Source organism: Varroa destructor, unplaced genomic scaffold (assembly GCF_002443255.2).
Source record: "Varroa destructor unplaced genomic scaffold, Vdes_3.0 BEIS01000001.1, whole genome shotgun sequence".
NCBI classification, from domain to species: domain Eukaryota; kingdom Metazoa; phylum Arthropoda; class Arachnida; order Mesostigmata; family Varroidae; genus Varroa; species Varroa destructor.
Window position 1 is genome coordinate 67,470,797 of NW_019211454.1, and position 17,561 is coordinate 67,488,357.

At 49.1% G+C, this 17,561-nt stretch overlaps 1 protein-coding gene across 1 annotated transcript in view; it reads left to right on the forward strand.

Moving 5' to 3' along the window:
* LOC111254700 (protein tiptop-like) overlaps nt 1–16,625 on the forward strand; it is a 31,104-nt gene extending 14,479 nt beyond the window's left edge. Inside the window, exon 2 of the mRNA XM_022815820.2 lies at nt 13,370–16,625. Coding sequence (XP_022671555.1) covers nt 13,370–16,047 — 2,678 coding nt within the window. The 3' untranslated portion in view covers nt 16,048–16,625. The remainder of the gene's footprint in view (nt 1–13,369) is intronic.
* The last annotated feature ends 936 nt before the right edge of the window (nt 16,626–17,561 follow it).

The window sequence follows — 17,561 nt, forward strand, 5'->3', positions numbered from 1 at the left end:
TCTGTTGTCGTCCCTAATGATGCTGATGCTGGGCACGATGGCGAGGCGATGCCGCCCATAGATGGCTGCGTTCTTTTGTGAGTTGTCGCTCGGCTTTGCGCTGGTGTTGCGCCAATCGCTGCGTCTGTAGGCCGAGAGCGTTCAAAAGGAAGGTGGAGAGTGTTGTTCATTGACTGTCACTACCTTTGAACGGTCGCCACTGTCTTCTCGCCTGCCTGCTCACGGTAGTAACTCCCTGTTGAGAATAAGTGCTCCGACCTATTTGTTGTTCATCGGTTCCCTCGCTTTCTTCGTTTGGGTTTTTTTCTTTGAAAACCAGCTCCACCTTCTAGCGAATAATGACCGAACGCACCGGTCTATTAAATGAATATGCGTCCGGTGGTTCTGATAGAAGCTATTTTGTCAGCGTCCTGCTCCTACTAGCGCTGTTGCTTCTTTGGCTGTTAGCGGTGACGAAGGCCGAATGTCGATGGTGGTGATGATGAGGGTGGAAAAATGTTGACTTTATAACAGCATCATCGATAGCAGCAGGCAGCAGACAAATGGCCGCTTCACTCATTATATGAAGGAACGAACGAACAGTTCCACCGAACTTCCATACGTTCATTGGCAAAGTTTATTCGATCAGTCTTGTAAATATAGGGGTAACAGTGCCCTCGTAACAATTACGAGCTTGACTATGTACAACCTACGCGATCCTTGCATAGAAACAGGCAGATCGATAGGTGGAAATCCTGTGCTTACGATGTGTTTTGTTTATATAATACGCGCATGCACCATTGTTACCGGAGTCGCAACAAATATGTCAGAAGTACGTTGTTGTGTGTATTGCTATGATTGTCAGCGCAAAAAGGCCGCGACGACGAACGCCAGCGACAAATAACGACTTCATTATTCGATTCTTGACCGCGTTCGGTATGATGTTGCTGCCGGTGGATTTTGCTGGCTCTCTCTTTTCGTTTGCTGTCAATAGTCAATGACAGAGGCAAGCGGTCGTCCACCACTTCATAAAAAGCTCCTAGTCGTTGCTGGGTGCCAAATACCGCCCGCGGTTCAGGATTTACTATCTGTCAAGGATGCACCGCCAGCCACATAGCCCAGTCGATCGTCCGAACGCTGTTACTGCAGCTGCACTAGCAGAAATAGTACCGTACGAGAAGTCAGTCTTGCCAGTCAAAACCAAATTGGGAAAGGGCTGTGCGTAAAAACCGACGTGCATCGACGGTGACGACGGCGGCGGCGGCGGCGGCGACGACGACGACGACGACTCGCGTACGTATGCGCCGCGAACCGAGCGGTTAGACACACGACAAAGTCACACAAGAAAAAAAGAGACAAGCTAAAATGAACATCATTATTAACATCATGAAACACTAACATCGCGCTCGAACACAGACGGATAGCGGCTACAAAGAAAAGAAGGAAGGGCGTTTTCGTTATAGTCTATCGCTCAGTTTGATTTGAATTGAAATATCTATTCAGCTTTATACGCATCCATGTATAAATAAACAGGAATTAATTCGAAAGAAGGGGAGAAGGATGCAGCCTAAAAAGATATATTTTGTTGGCGCTTAGAACCATTTGTGATTATGTTATGAATACAGTGCACGAGAGATCGAGCTCGACCTAACGCAAAACTGACCCGTGTTGACGCTAGAATGATAGTATTTGTTGTGTTTGACATAATATCTGCCGTTGGGTTGACGCGGCTGTTACGCGCTTATTCGCTTACTTTGTTCACCCGCATCGCTGCTCCGTTTCATTTGAGCTGAGCCTTGTCCTGACGCTGGCCGCAGTAGTCTATGGCCTAGTCGCGCCTACTAAAAGCTACTAACTTATGAGCTGATTGTGTGTCCTCCATGCGTGTTTGTGTGAGTATCTGTATGTGTTTGGATGATCGCTAAAGCTATCACTGCTCTGAGCGTTATGACGCTCTGAGAGATGCCAGCGGCAGTGACTCTCAGTGGCTACGAGTGTGATGGGCGTCATTGATGTATCGCTGCCCATCAGGAGACCTTCTAGCTGTTCGGTGATCTAGGCGGATTGGCGACAGAAGCACCACTGGCAGCGGCGTAGGGTGGAAGGGGTGGAGGAGAATAGAACAGACGAATATTTATGGCGTGTTTCATCTGGACTACGGCTGCCGCGGAGGCGGATGACTTTATAACTGGTGGAGACTAACTGCTTCTCTGGCCGTGGTGAAGCAATCGAGTCGCGGTGACGATTTAGAAGCATGGGGCGAATGGGAGGATAGCCATTGATACACACGGGCGAACAGCCTATGCAGGTCGGTTATGAACGGGCGATATGTTCTTATGGAGCGTTGCACGACTCTATGCTTTAGCATGGACGTTCGACTCTTCCACTGATCAATGCTTTGAGATCCCTCGGACACAGAAGAGGGCGACAGATGGATCTGAAGCGACCGGATGACTGGGAACGAGAGAGAAGTAATAGCGGAAGAGAAACACAAAAGGAGATCTCGAATTATCGACGGAAGCCCGCACGTCTAACGCCACGTTACTATGGCGCTAGCTGTGGGCTGACGTTGATCGCTTGATCTGTCGGTGGGCATCATCTCGCTCTTCGCTGCGCGTATTTCGTTTGCTTACTGTCGAGATTCATGTTGTCTTATATATATATATATATATATATATATATATATATATGCTAGATTATTGATGGTATAGCTACAGCAGTCGTAGGAGATCACCGTCTCGCTGTTGTCATGTTGGTCCACCTCATAGATACAGGCACAGTTGCTTGTCGCAGCACAGCATCCGTCGCACCAACTAAGTGTCAACCCATCGAACGTACATCAGATCCTGTCAAGGCAAACAAATAAATATAGAGGCTAGAAATGGCACCGACGGCCGTAGGGGTCGACTGCACGTTATCCAACGGAAGAGAAAAACGCGGCGAGATTCACGCCAGATGCTCGATAGATATATATATATATATATATATATATATCGAATTAATCTATAATATGTGTAACGCACAGCGAACTATGAGAGCAGCTTGCTTAAAGAACAGCGGCTACCGCGAAACCAAGACATATAAACTGTACCTATATACATATGCATTCTGACGTGAGGTTCACCGAAAGATATTGCAAGCTAACAGTTTTCTGCTACCTGAATTTCATTCAGAGAGCAACTGGATAATTCGGACAGTTTTCGCGTCCGGGTTAAAGCTATTACTAGTAGACTTGTATGGAGAAAGCAGCTTTCTGAACCACGGTTCGAATTTTGCCTCCGTTCCGGGTAGTGCGGGGGGCATCCGTCTGGGGGCGCCACCGACTGGAACGGCGTGCAGGAAACCACGTGTTGGCGGGGGGAGGGTCGCGATCTCGAAGAGGACCTCCCACCGACCGGGCCTTAGTAAGCCGACCCTCCTCTGCTCGGCACGAGGTCCCTCCTCACACGCTTGTCGACGTCCGAAAGGGGCGCACGTCAGCTCCACTCCTGACCCGGGATCCATGTGGCAAAAATACACGCCGTAGGTTAAATGCCGCACAGGTCCTTTTCGTTGACACTCTTGGTTGGCAAAAAAAACGAATCCCGCAACAAAAAAAAAACTTATGCAAAGGCTAAAATAACGTTCAAGCGAATGTTGTAAATGTTGACTTGGCTTTCCATATGTTCACGGGCTGTTGGTAATTATTATTGCTATGACTAAGGCTCAATGAAAGTCATAAAATAAGCTCAAAGAAGAAAGGCGAGGGATAGGGACAAATATTGAACGGATGAACAGCGAGGCAGACAATAGGGGAAATTTTAGCTCGGTCCTTTTTGTTCATGTTGGTTCCTTTAGGGCTCCAGATTTGACCTGAATCTTCGAGCTTCTGCTTTTATACCCTAGAACCTGCTCTATCGGGAAGCGGCAGTTGTCTCTCTATTGCTCTGCTTGCTCTCCTTCCAACTATTTGGCGTAAAGACTACATTTGTACTGACGTTGTTGTGTGCTTACGGTCGTGGAGAGCGTTCTCAGCTTCCTTTTTCGTGCTGCGCCCAGATTCTGGACGTTTTCGTCCATACTATCGGCATCTACATCTGTGCTTATATACTAATACTACTACGACGCATATCTATGTGTATATGTACAAACGTGTGTGCTGAATATGCATATCAGTCCATCCTTTACAACTTCCCTCCATGCCGTGTCGTTATATCAGTGAACAGAGTAGGTGGTAATCGTTGTTGTTGTCGTTGTTGTCGTTCGAACGGCGTTGTTCGGAAGGGTGGCTGCTGCCTAGAGCGTTAGTTGTTGTTGGAAGTGGCGGCCTCACCAATCCCACCGCGTCATCATCGAAATGAAGCGCCGCGTTGCTTCTTGTTGTCTTTGTTTTACTTGCTTTGGCTTCTCCCCTCACGAACAATCGACAGATCGACTCAAAATTGAATAAAGAGCTACAGTGTCTCCCGTTGTGTAGAATCTGCAGACTATATCCTGATTTGTAATAATCAAGGTGGCAGTAAATGAGCCTGAGCGTCGATATATATGACATTTTGTCGTCCAGCTTGTGCGTGGTCTCATACGTTCGTATGACGGTCATCTGTATATTGCCGCATAATACTAAGTGTTTTGGGTGTTTGCCTTGACTGAAGTAGCTCTCGGAACACAACGAATAGTTATAGTTGAAGTAGCAATATTTGTACTGGAAGTGTCAGTGGCAGCATACGCGAAGGTCGTCTCGGATTCGCGCTCTCGTTGTTTGTCTGTCTGTCTGTCTGTCTTTCTGCGAAGTTTCAGATCTCAATGAGCGCCACCAAGAGCTCCATTTGTTCGTCGTTGCCACCGTTTGAGGAACATCTCAATTAGACATGAACTATTAACGCACCCACAAGAACAATTCGGAGCAACAGCCGGCAAGGAAAACTAATGTCTTAAAAGGTTACTGTTGACGGTATTGTCGCGCTAATTCGAATGCTGCAACAGCCTCTGCCAGTGCCGTTACGCTCAGTGCGGACACCAACGGCACTAGATAAATCCTACCATCGCCGTCCTGACCGTTGGCAAGAGACAGAGTCTTGCGGTTTGTCATGCAACACCGTCGACAGTCACTTGACGAGCGGTCAGTTTTATCAAGACCGCAGGGTCAGGGAAATCATTCTGGCAGATTAGCAAGCGGCCGAACGATGAAGCAAGAATCGGCCAGGGAGGGTCTTCCTGGTAGCAAGCAAGCAAACTGTTATAGTAGTGGCAGTCATTCAATTGTCGCTGCTACTGCCGCTGTTGTTGTTGTTGTTGTTAGTAGCAGTGGTACCGCCTGTCGCCGTTGCCGCCGCGCGATTTCAAGCGGTAAAAGACTCGGAGGAGCCTCGAGCACCAGTCAAATAGGCACTGGCAACGAAAGATGGGGCCCCCACCGGCCTGACGTAGCTGGCTGGCTGGCTGGCTGGCTGGCTGGCTGGCTAGCTGACTGACTGACTGACTGACTGACTGAATGAAGCAACGCGCTCTGGTTGTTGATGATTCCACTGCCGTTACTCGTTGCCTGGCGCTATCCGAACGCGCGCTTGTGATGATAGTGGTACCGGCGTTGGCTTGCGGCGGCGATCGGTCGTCGCCTGTTTTTGGCCGCCGGCAGCAGCAGCAGCAACAACAAAAGCACTCGCTGATCGCAGGCAACTCTTGGCCAGCAGGCTCACTGGCCGCTCTTCGCCGCTGCTGCTGGCCAGCAGGCCGGCCGCCGGCCTGCTGGCCCGTTCATTCTGCTGCCAGTCGGTTGGACTTATGTCTGTGCTCTGACGAATGGCTCTGACTGACTCTGATTTATGATCATCGGACGAATGTGCGGAGGCCGTGAGCGAGCGAGCGAATGTGAACCAAGCCACGGCCGCGGGATGAGATAGATACCGCTGCTGCTTCCTATAGTCTGTGCCGCCTGCCTGCCTCTTTGCTTGCTAGCTGGGTCGTTTGCTTACGTTTAGTTGCTGCCGCTGCTGTTGTTGCTGTCGCCTCTGCAGTTGCCGTCTATCCATACCCAGCTCGCTCCCTGCCATTTCCATTGGTGTAGAAGCAGTATTAGCTAGAAGCAATGGTTGTTGACGACACAGTTGTTGTTGTTGTTGGTGCAGTCGTGATCGCAGCGGCAGCAGCACTACGAGGATGACGTACTGGCGCTGCTGCGGGGATGATCTTCAAGCGATACGCGAATGAAACGGAATGAGCAATAACAGTGATAACCAACAATTATCTTATGTACAATTCAATAGCCAAATGACATTTACTGGGTTTCTGCTGGTTATGGCGACTCGATGATGCCAGCAACGCGGTCCTAACTCATGACTACCGAGCACGCCTCTGACGGCAGCAATGGCGGCGGCGGCGGCGGCAGCCGTAACAACAATACGTTGACAACGGCAAACGATATGCAATAAAATTCGTATAATATCTAAAATAATGTTAACTGTGAAGAACGGAGTAGCTGACGTCTGTGAAATGCGTCGTACCCAATAAGCCTAACATACGAACCGCTGTCTTCGAATGTGAAGAATAGAAGGGAAACTTAAATTCGAGGTATTACGGCACGATAGTTCTGATAGCGTAATGGGCGATATCATTTTGTAAGAAGAATAGAAGAGGTTTTTTACTTGAAGCCATAACACGGCAACAACTTAACCGCCCCATGGTACATATATACAGAATTGTCGACGTAATGAAAGTAGAATAAATGGTCGATCGACTGATCCGTAAATGGTAGGCGTCGATTGGATGAGTGGGTGGGTGGGGATGCAGACGAGAACAGATGGCTACATGTGCTGAGTTAACAAAGCGACACAAAATTATAAAATATGGCTTATTTATATGGGCAAACAGATATGCCTGCTACTCAATTATACCTCCCTGTATGTAGAGACAAGGAAACCTTTGCGAGCGATTTACCCCTTCGAACGACGGATCGACACGATCCGAAGCATGGCATCAGGTTGAACGGTCCTACTGTTGCGTAGCCTTTCATCACGACCGGCAAGCTAAGGCCGAAACCACCTCACATGCGAAAAATAATGGGCGAAAATTCTCGCATCGTCGTCAATCCGTTGGGTCCAAATGAATCAAGGTTGGACAGATAATTTGACATCCTTCGACGCACCGCTGGTATGATCGTATAGTTTTGAATAGCCATGTTGTGCGTTTAGATAAATATTTCCATAGACATGATAGTGCTCTGATCAAATTGAAGTGACATTAATTTTGAATGGGTGTGACAGACTCATGCTGAAGCCAGAGCACTTATCCGGTCGGCGTTTAGCTATACGCCACTCGACTCAAACAGTACAAGAGTTCGAGATGAACGCTCCATATACGACTCTAGAATCCCAGCATAGGTCGAGCGAACTAGCTAGAAGCTCATTTCAATTGTTTCTTTCATACTCGTGCTCTTCACGAACGACGCAACACGATCTACTGCTACTAGCTGTAATGGTGTTGATAATGTATTGTTGGTGATGATATCGGTGCTGGTAGTCACTTATTTCGTCTTCTTCTTTCTCTTCGTCGGTTGTTACTCCCGCCGTCCAGCACCACCAATGCCGACCCGCTGCTACGCCTCCCCCTTTTGCGTGAACTAGAGCTGTTAACATTGCCGCCGTTGTTGTATGGCGGAGTTGTTGTTTTGTCAGCACGACCATTATTACGGCTGCATCACCACTATAGGAGAGAAACGACAGTCGCTGTAGTAGCAGAATTATATCCGAGGATTACGATAACGCCGCCCTTCGGCTGCTTTGGCCGAGCGGTCCGGCCTGGAGAAGACACCGACGCCGCCGCCGCCGACAACGACCACTCTACTAATAAACGTTGGCAGCTACTGTGACGCTGTGGCAGTTGCGAACAAGCGAACTGTCGACGCGACAGATAAAGCAAAGGATCACCATCGTTAATGAAGAACGATGAGGAACACTGAGCAATTAAACATGGGACAGAAAAACACATTAGATGTTGCGAAGGCACAAGCAAGGGTCACAGGTCTCAAGCCTGAATGAATAGAATCGAAAGAAAAGTTCATGAGCGAGAGAGGACGGGATGGGGCGCGGAGTGAACGGAAAAGAGCTGAATTGAAGAAGGAGAGGACGATTACTTTTCATAATCGTCATTCTAATGATGACAGAATACGCCGAAGCAAAGGCCCGCGGAGCGGTTCTGCTGGTAGAAGAACCAAAATTGGATGACGCTGTCCGATAGCGCGAGCGAGCGAGCGTGCGTGTGTCGCACATTACTACGGTTTATAGCCTATGTGATGACGGTACGATACAGGTAGAGGTTGCGCACAGTAGAAAAGGCCAGCAGCCACCGGCGCAGATCGGTGAGATACGAGAGAGAAAGGGGAGGGCGGGTGAATATGGGACTACGTAGACACCGTTTGCCAGCGTAAATGTTTATTGTTGTTGTTTGTGTTTGTTTTTGGCGTTTGGTATGCATCGTCCTGGTCCCAGTTCTGATTTGGCTACTGAAAACCGGTAATAGTCGAAGTTGTTGTTGTTGCCGCCGCCGCCGCCACAGATACCGATGACGATCTCGGTGGGGTGCTGTTAGTGCTTGTTGTAACGATCGATAAAACGTTGTTGATGTATAAAACAAATGAAAGCTCATAAATAAACAATACTTCTATTGCTATCGGCGTCGGTGAGCCGGGAAATGTATCTACCCTCAGCAAAAAATATATGTAGATAATTCATTCCGTCTATGAGCGTTGTCAGTTCATGCTTAGTTAAGAATGGCTGTTTAGCCATATAATGCGGTGCGCATACGGGAAAGCATTTTTTTGGGTTCTGCAGTTGTTAAATCGTCGTCGACATAATTGCTTTCGTTGCTCTCCCTACATTTCAAAATTGAGGTCGGGAGAGATACAGTCACAGTGTTCTTGATAAAAACTGTTTGTTGACATTATCGGACATAATAAGAGCTAAAGTTTACTCTGGGGAAAAGAGTCAAGCTATTATAGCAAGCATCAAGATCAGCTATCTTAATATTTTCCTTATTATGAGCATGCTACACCCTGTTCGCTCGTGTAGTTAGCTTTTTACGTTGTCGTCCGCTTGTGTGTTCGTTCATTTGCCTTTGATGGAATTAAGGAAAGTGCGAAAAAGTCACTTTACTATAAGCTATTGTAGGCAGCAAACAAACGAGCATAAAATTGACCAAGAACCGCTGGCGCACCTCGATGCTTCTTTACAATTCTGTTCAATTTCGTCGTTAATTTTCGTAGCAGACGAAAGCCATCAGCCTCGAATGCAAAACGGGCGAAAATGTACATTTCAGCTGTTTAATTGTGCTGGTCAGCTATAGACGAGCTAGTCCCGTTACATCATTGCTAATGTCTCAGAGCATAACCACCGTCATCGAACTATTTCTGCTGCTGCTAAGGCAGTTGCAACTGCCAGCGCTCCCCATGGTCACCCCTGACAAAAGGACGTCTTTATTTGTTCATCAAGTTCTCTATAATTGCTCGGCATGAAGCGGCCAATCGGACACGGTCGTAGCGTTGACAGCTTGGCAATGCGCTGGACGTTTTTTTTCCGATTTCAGCCGAGGATTCTATTTATTTTCGTCTGAATGTCTACAACACGTTTAGTCTTCTCATAATAACTCTTTTTTTTTTTGGGGGGGGGGGGGAGAGGACCAGATACAACGAGGTTTACTTTGAAGATCGCGCCAACCGCTCCATATCAGTTTTTCCAGCCAGACTCGTTATGCCATTTAAGGTTAAATTTAAAATACATATATATTTAGTTATGGCAGCCGTTGACCGGTCGGATATTCAATGTATATCTGTTCTATTCTATTCTCCACCTCATTGCGCTTTTGACCCCGCTTTTTTCTTCTGTTTCTGGGAATTGGTATGACGTGATCACGATTGCTGTCAGCACTTACGACCGAGAAAAGAGGATGATGGTGTTAAATGGCGGTGCCAATGGGCGATGTCGCTTGACGGTTTTCTTGTGAAGTAGATGGGTTCTCCTATAAGAAGAGTAGTGACGAAAAGACCGGGTCGAGGAAGCTGCGTGGGGACGCGCGAACCCGAGAGAAAGATCTCGCCATTGTTGTTGTTGTTGGCGGCGGCTATAATCAGAGCAGCGACACTAGCGGTATCAGAGTCGAATAAGAATAGAGAGCAGCATTGCGACAACGACAGCAGTGTATTCCTCGTCATCACCGCCATCATCGCTATTGTTGCTGTTGTTGCCGCTGTTACTTTTCCTCATCTTGTTCTTTTCACATTTGATTTATGGATTCCCCTGCAGCTACCGTCCCGATGAGGCGTAGCTTGCTGCTACTGATGATGATGCTGCTGCGCTGCCGCTACCGCTGAATCATCAATCGCTTCCTCGTCAGCATCATCCTCAACACGATCATTGTCCTCTGTGTGTTTGTCTCTTTTTCTTCAACTAATGCCGCCCCCCTCGCGTTATTTTCATCTTTCATTTCGTTTTCATCATATTTTTTCTTGTATTACCATCAGCAGCAGCAGCAGCAGCAGCGGCGACATCGTCGTGGCCATCATCCTCACCGCCATTATCGGTCGTTGCCGTCGTCTTCATCATTTCAATAATCATCATCATCACCACCACCACCACCACCACCGTGAAGATTATTGCTTCTACACGGTCACTGGTAAGGAATAGGGAGAACGAACGATGCCTCCTATGCCATAGCCTCTACCGCTGTTGTGACCAGTTCTGAAAGCGATGTCCACGATGTTATGGGCACGATGACGATGACGATGACGATGATGATGGTGACGACGACGATGATAATTATCACGCAGTGATGGTCAGTTCGTCCTCCTGCGTTTTTTTCGTAATTAATTTTTAGTCTTCCTGATTTTCTTTCGTCATCTTCCATCTACAGCATAGTTGGAGTGGCCCTGCTGCTGTTTCCGCAGCAGTCGCCGGAATTAAGCGCCTATGTCGTCGTCGTCGCCATCCGCAAGCGCCAAGCCGTATCACCATTATCGAGTAAGTAAAGAACAACTAGACACCCCCAAGTGTTTGATGCGCATTCCGGCTGCGCGATTGATGGACCTGCTATTCTACCCAACAGAAAAGTCAAGAGAACGGAAAAAATAAAGAGAAGGATAAGGAGCAGCGCGTAGGCAGTGACTGAACTTAGCGACGCGTCGTCCCTTCAAACGCATCATTTATTATCATCCTAGCAGGGAAACAGGCGGGCAGCTGAGCAGGCCACCTTCGTTCGCTCGTTCGTTCGTCCTTTTGCTCGTTCGACCAACGAAACCTTGGAGCGATAGTCCTGGCCGTAGTACTGGTGGAACTGGAGTAATGATTCTATTTGCGGCACTTGTTGTTGTTAGCGTAACGCAACCACAGTCATCACTGTCTCTATGATTCGCCTAATCGCGTTAGACGCGTGAACCGTCACTTTCAGTTGTCGCCGCTGGATCGTCGATTCGATTTGCCAAATGGTACCGTCAAACTTGTACGTATTACACGTATCGAGAGGGAATGACCAAAGGCCGGTAGGACAAACGTAATCTGAGCATATTTAAATGAGGTAAAAAATGAGAACAGTCGCAACATTCGTAGCAAGACAGCAGCAACCTTCAGCCGAAGCAGCATCGCCTCTGAAAGAGCTAACACCATAGAATACGTTACTCACGTTCGGTGTCCAGCGCGGTCCTCGATGAAGATGTCCTTATGGAAATAATGGTATGAAATATATATATATATATTTACAGACATGTTCGCATATGAGCCATAGTGATGATTGACACAACTGCTTAACAATACAAGAGGTAATTTCAGCGGTTTGATAAATTCACGAAAACAACAAATGGCCGAGATTATTGCTCGTCTTTGCATTGGTTTCCTTCGCACCCGTGCCAGGTGGTATTGTCAATATATATGCGCATATATAACAGAAACTCGGAACAAACTATCTTATAAACACGCTGAGACGCCAGCACGGACCGTCACAATTGCATCACAACTTCACCGTTCATTCTGTCATCGGATGCAACATGTTCGGAGGGTCGCTGTGTGTTCTGATGATCTTTACGGCTCTCTCCCAGTGACAAACTGCAGCAAATATGAAGCAGCAGTCGATGACGACGACGACGACGACGACGATGATCCTTACACAACGGATTGCCGGCTGTCTGTGCCAGCCGATAATAATGATACTATTAACAACAACAAAAACCATAGTAATACCTATTACTGTTAAATGAAGGGCTCGCTCACGGGGTTTTCTCTCCCTACCTCGCCTTCCCCCTTCCAATGGCTTGCTACAGCTTCGGCTATGGGGAGGGAACGTTCTTACCTGGCCGCATGGCCGGACAGGCTTGGGTTTCATTGCTCGGCATAGAACTAGCACTGGCATTGGAACAGACTACGATTGGCGCTGCCAGCAGAGGACCATATACAGAAGCTAACAGTAAGCAGTGTGGCGAGAATAGCTTCCACGATGAAATATGTCCACCGTGCTTTGGTGATTAATCGTTTGCGCGAAGACATTCGAACAGAGATGCACGCGGCGCGAAATGAACACCGAGGGGGGAACAGCGACCGCCGCTGCTAGTAGATGCTGCTACACGAGTCGCAGGATAGCTGAGAAACGGGGAGGCAATAGGACGAACAACCAGTCAGTCGAATAGACATCGTCGTTCCATTGACTCGCCTCATGCTTCGTTCAGCTCAGCCACGATTGTCCGCGTTCTTTTTCTCTGCTGTCGTTGTATGGCCTGGTCTAGTGGATTGGTTTGGCGGTTAATCGTTCGCTCGGCCTTTTGGTGGGCCGATCCGTGGCGGGCTGGCAGCGTGCTGCTTGTTCATTCTCTTACCAGCCAGCCAGCCAGCCAGCCAGCCTCACCTGCTAGCTTACCTGCGATCAGCGGTGATTATTTTCCGTCTTCATCGCCATCAACGACAATGCGCTTTTCGATTCTTCAGATAATTTGCAAGTGCATGTAAATGCCACTTTCGTAAACAGTCACGCATATTATCAATTTGGTCCTATGAAAGACAACGGTGAGATGGCTGGGAACTGGAGCAGGGGAGCAGTAGAAACGCTGTTGTGCACTCTTTCAACGTTTAAGGTCGGACATTACTATAGTAATCCAACTGACCGTTGTCGTTAAGTTTAGACAAACAGAGAAAGGAAGAGAGAGAGATGTTGCGTTATTTCTCCTTTGACGACCGCACTCGATTTGCTCCAGCTGCTATTGCTCGTGCTAATGTTCTGCAGAATGATAGGGCACAAGCTCCTGAGGAACAGTAGTTTACGTAGCTGTTATTTTATTGATGCGTCCTATTTATCTCTGAGTTAAGTACACACAAGGATTCACTTTCTACGTTATTAACGTCGTGTGTCGTATGACTGTTTGTTTTTCTTTTTGGTCTCTTAGGTGACGACGACGACGGTGACAATAATGACGAGTCGCAGCAACAACATGGCGAGCTTAAGCCGGATCTCAACGACAACAATGTCGTTAAACAACCGTCCCCCCCAAGTCCGGAGCCAATTGTCGTCGCTGCAAACCCTTTGGATTTCAGCGTGCGGCGTTCGGACGATGAAGAGGACAGTGACAGTGCTGCTGCGTTAGCACGAGCTACACCCAGCCCACAGGGTAGCACGACGGACGCAGTAGATATGTCCGCTCCTGACGCCCCTCTTGATCTCTCGAAAAAGCCTTCCGGGGGCAATAATAGGATGACATCTTCCACAAGAGTAGCACCGTTAGCTCCTAATTCACGGCATCAGCAACAGCAACCACAGCAGCAACAGCAATCGAATTTGCCGGCACTCACTCTGTCAGCCGCAGCCGCTATATCGCCTCTGGCCAGCCTCGCGTCAAAAATAGAGGCTGCGCAGTGGACACCATCATTGAAAACTTCGCTCGTATCAACGGCACCCACCCGGATGGACTGGAAGCCAGCGCCTCCAGCCAAACAGCCGAAGCTTGATGCACACGGCCTCAAGACGCGCGACTCGTTTCGGCCATCGAACCGACAGAACCCGTGGCAATCACAATGGATCAGCAGGTCGGGTGAGCAGACAAAGGATGTGTTTACATGCGTCTGGTGCAAGGAACAGTTCCAGTCGTTAGAACACATGACTGTGCATATGAAGAACTCGCCTCGCTGCGGAATGGCTGGCATGCATGCGGCTGCCTCGACATCGGCCACGCCCGCGTCGACTGCCGCGCCTGCGTCTGCCGTTCCGGCAGCCAAGGCTCAGCATACCCCGCAGCAGGTGCAGGCCACTCAGCATCAGGCGAACGCTCCGCACACCCCCCACGCGCAGCAGCAGCAGCCACCTCAGCAGCCGACAACGAAAGACGGCGTGCCTCTGCCGCGAAAGCTTGTGCGCGGACAGGACGTATGGCTGGGCAAGGGTGCCGAACAGACGCGTCAAATTCTCAAATGCATGTGGTGCGGTCAGTCGTTCAAGAGTCTTGCTGACATGACTCAACACATGAAGGTTACTCAGCACTACACGAATATCATTAGCCAAGAACAGATCGTGTCGTGGAAATCGCCAGAAGAGAAAGCGCAAAACCAAAGTCAGGTAAATGCCGTACTCACGTGCAAGGTTTGCGACCAGGCGTTCAGCTCGCTTAAGGAGCTCAGCTATCACATGGTGAAGAACAACCACTACAAGGATAACCTTTTACGATCGATCGGCGACATTCCGGCGATGGCAGCCGCTGCAGCTGTCACTGCCGCAGCAACAACGGCAGTCCCTCCCACACAACAGCAACCGCAGCCCAAGCGTACACCAGTTAGAGGTGACCGCGGAAAGAAGTCTCTGCCCGTTAGGAAGCTTCTGGAGCTCGAAAGGCAAGCTTGTAGTCCCGAGCAGCAGCAGCAACAGCAGCAGCAGGCGCTAGCCATGGGCCGTATCAATTGTGAAGAATGCGGCGAAAAGGTTGAGGCCAAAGATTTCGTGGCACACGTGAAACAATGTTCGCGGCTGTTTGGTGGTAGCGGAGGTATGGGGGGACGTGAGGATGACGACGACTCGGAAAGCCACCGGTCGGCTACTCCGAAGTCAGTAGACTCTGTCAAAGAACACAATGAGTCATTTGGCCCTTCTGCGTCCTCCTCCGCTCCTGGGAGCTCGGTCCTTGCGTCGCTCGAGAAACTTGTTGAAAAGTCATTCGATGGCAAGGGCAAGCGGCAGGCGAGTTCTGGAATCTTGCAGCGGCTAGGTATTGACGAGGAAGTCTATCCCCCTTGGCATCCGGCTGGATCGCCAAGAAATTTCAATAGTGCAATAGCGGCAGCTCAGATGCTCAAAAGTCCGGGCTCATCGGAGGGGCCCGACCACCCCAGCAGGGGCTCGACGCCCAGTGGTTTTGGGAGGGCGCAGTACGGCGGCAGCTCGCCTGACAGGCAGTCCAGCCGTTCCGCACCATCCCCGGCTGGTGCAGGGGCGCACGTGCGGGCCTCCCCGGCACCGTCCGAATCGTCGACCAGGGCGTCTAGCCCGGGCGTTCCCGACAACCTCGTCATTGCTGACGACAAAAGTGCCGCAAGACAGCTATTGACGCGTTCGCCAGGTGGTGAAAGTGCTGCGTCGCTGCAAGAAGATCGCCTGCCGCTCGCCAAGACCGGTCCCGTAACCACCCCGCAGAAAGGCAAGAAAAAAGACAATCCACTCCGAGAGCTCGAGAAGCTTCTAGACAAAACAGAGACGCAACGCGTATCGAATGCTGCATCAGCTCAACCCGGTATCCCAGGCCTGCCTGGAGCTGCCGGATCGATATTAGCGTTCTCATGGGCCTGTGGCGAGGGTGCTACCGCTTCACCTGAAGGCACATCGATCAAGTGCGCCTTTTGCGATACACACTTTGTTTCGAAGGGCGCTTACCGACACCATTTGTCAAAAATGCACTTCATTAAGTCAGATAATAACTCCGACACCGACAAAAATTCGGAGCGGGGATCGGTGTCACCTGCTCCGTCGCAGCCACCGTCCGTGGCGTCCGATGGCGGTGCGTCTTCAACCAACGAGTCCCCTCATTCTAAGTTCCTCAAGTATGCAGAACTAGCCAAGCAGCTCTCATCGAAGTACGTATAGGTTTCTTTTGTTTTTCCTGTTTCGGGCGAGCTATCAAAAAGTGAACGTGTTCGACTTCACCAGATTCGACATACGACGCGCTATGGGAAATGGTCGCCACGCAACCTTTACGAGGCATGGACAGATGATTGATGGCTAGACATATCATGTGACGTATGTTTGACATAACCACAAGCCCGCCCAATTTCGTGAACGGTGGTAATGATAACGGCGATGATGACGATGATAACAGTGATGCTAGAGATGGTGGTGGTAGAGGTGATGATGACCAACTCACACGTACTCCTTTCTGTTCGTGGTAAGGGACTGATGGCGGCATCATATCAAGTACTGCTATGACTTTTGTTTCCAGTCAGGGGTTAACGAACGTCACTACGGAGTAACTAGATATGTCGTCGATGACGACAGCGACCGAGACGCAGAGGTCATCTGGAACTTGATCGTCGGCCGTAAACACCGTTGTACAGATATCGACTGGACGAATCTCAGTTTATCAAAAAGGAAGGACAGACAATTTAAGAAGGGAAATTAACCAAACATACTGAACATAGATATACAAACGTACACGCCACTCATATTCACACATAAAAATGGTAAATGACACACAAAGCAAATACAAGCAGCTCACTACTACTCGATATGCTTTGAATTTGTTTCCCATCCGCTTTTTACTCCCTTCTTTTCCCCGCCGAGCCAAATGTAACCCCAATCTACTCCGTACTGCCCCATTTTTCTACACGTCCACTCTTGAAGCTCTTTGATTCCTTATCAAGGTCCCTGCGATGATCGGCGAGTGCCGGGTGCCGAAAGATGCTCAACGTGCGCTCTCGAGAATCCCGGACCAGCCCGGCAATAAGCTCGATATATATATATATATATATGCATATACATATCTGTCTCTCTGTAAGTGTATCTGTTGTGCTCGTCTTTAGGAGTTAATCTATACCAGTTCAAGAGACCCTTGAGTCTGGACACCGACGATCCTTTACTTTCCCCACTTCTCTGACGTGATTATTATCCTACATAATAATGATAAGGACAACGACAAGAGAGTCGATTGGCGGCATCAGATTAGATATCGATGACGAGGACTTCGCATCAGCGTTTTCTCGAACTGCCACGCTCTTAAACTGCATTCCAAGCTAAGTCATCGCCGCGCGCCGCCCCGACTGCGCAGCACTATTACAAGAAAATGTTAATTAATAACAATAACACTAATATGACAAAGCAACACGAAGTGGATGACTGGGCAAGCCGATAGTGATGATGATAATGAGGCTATTTGATCTCCGGCGCGTGGCGACTGCTCCATTTCGCCAGCCAGGGCAGCGTCTCCTGGGATGGACGGGCAAGATGTTGTGGACGAGTAACCCTGAGATGGTGCCAGCAGGTCCGGAATGGGGCATAGCAAATACATAGTAGTTAAATATGAAGATAATGATGATGATGATGATGACGACGAGCAACAAGAAGAAGACTCACTTTTCAGGCGCGAGTGCGCGGGCGCCGTGTCG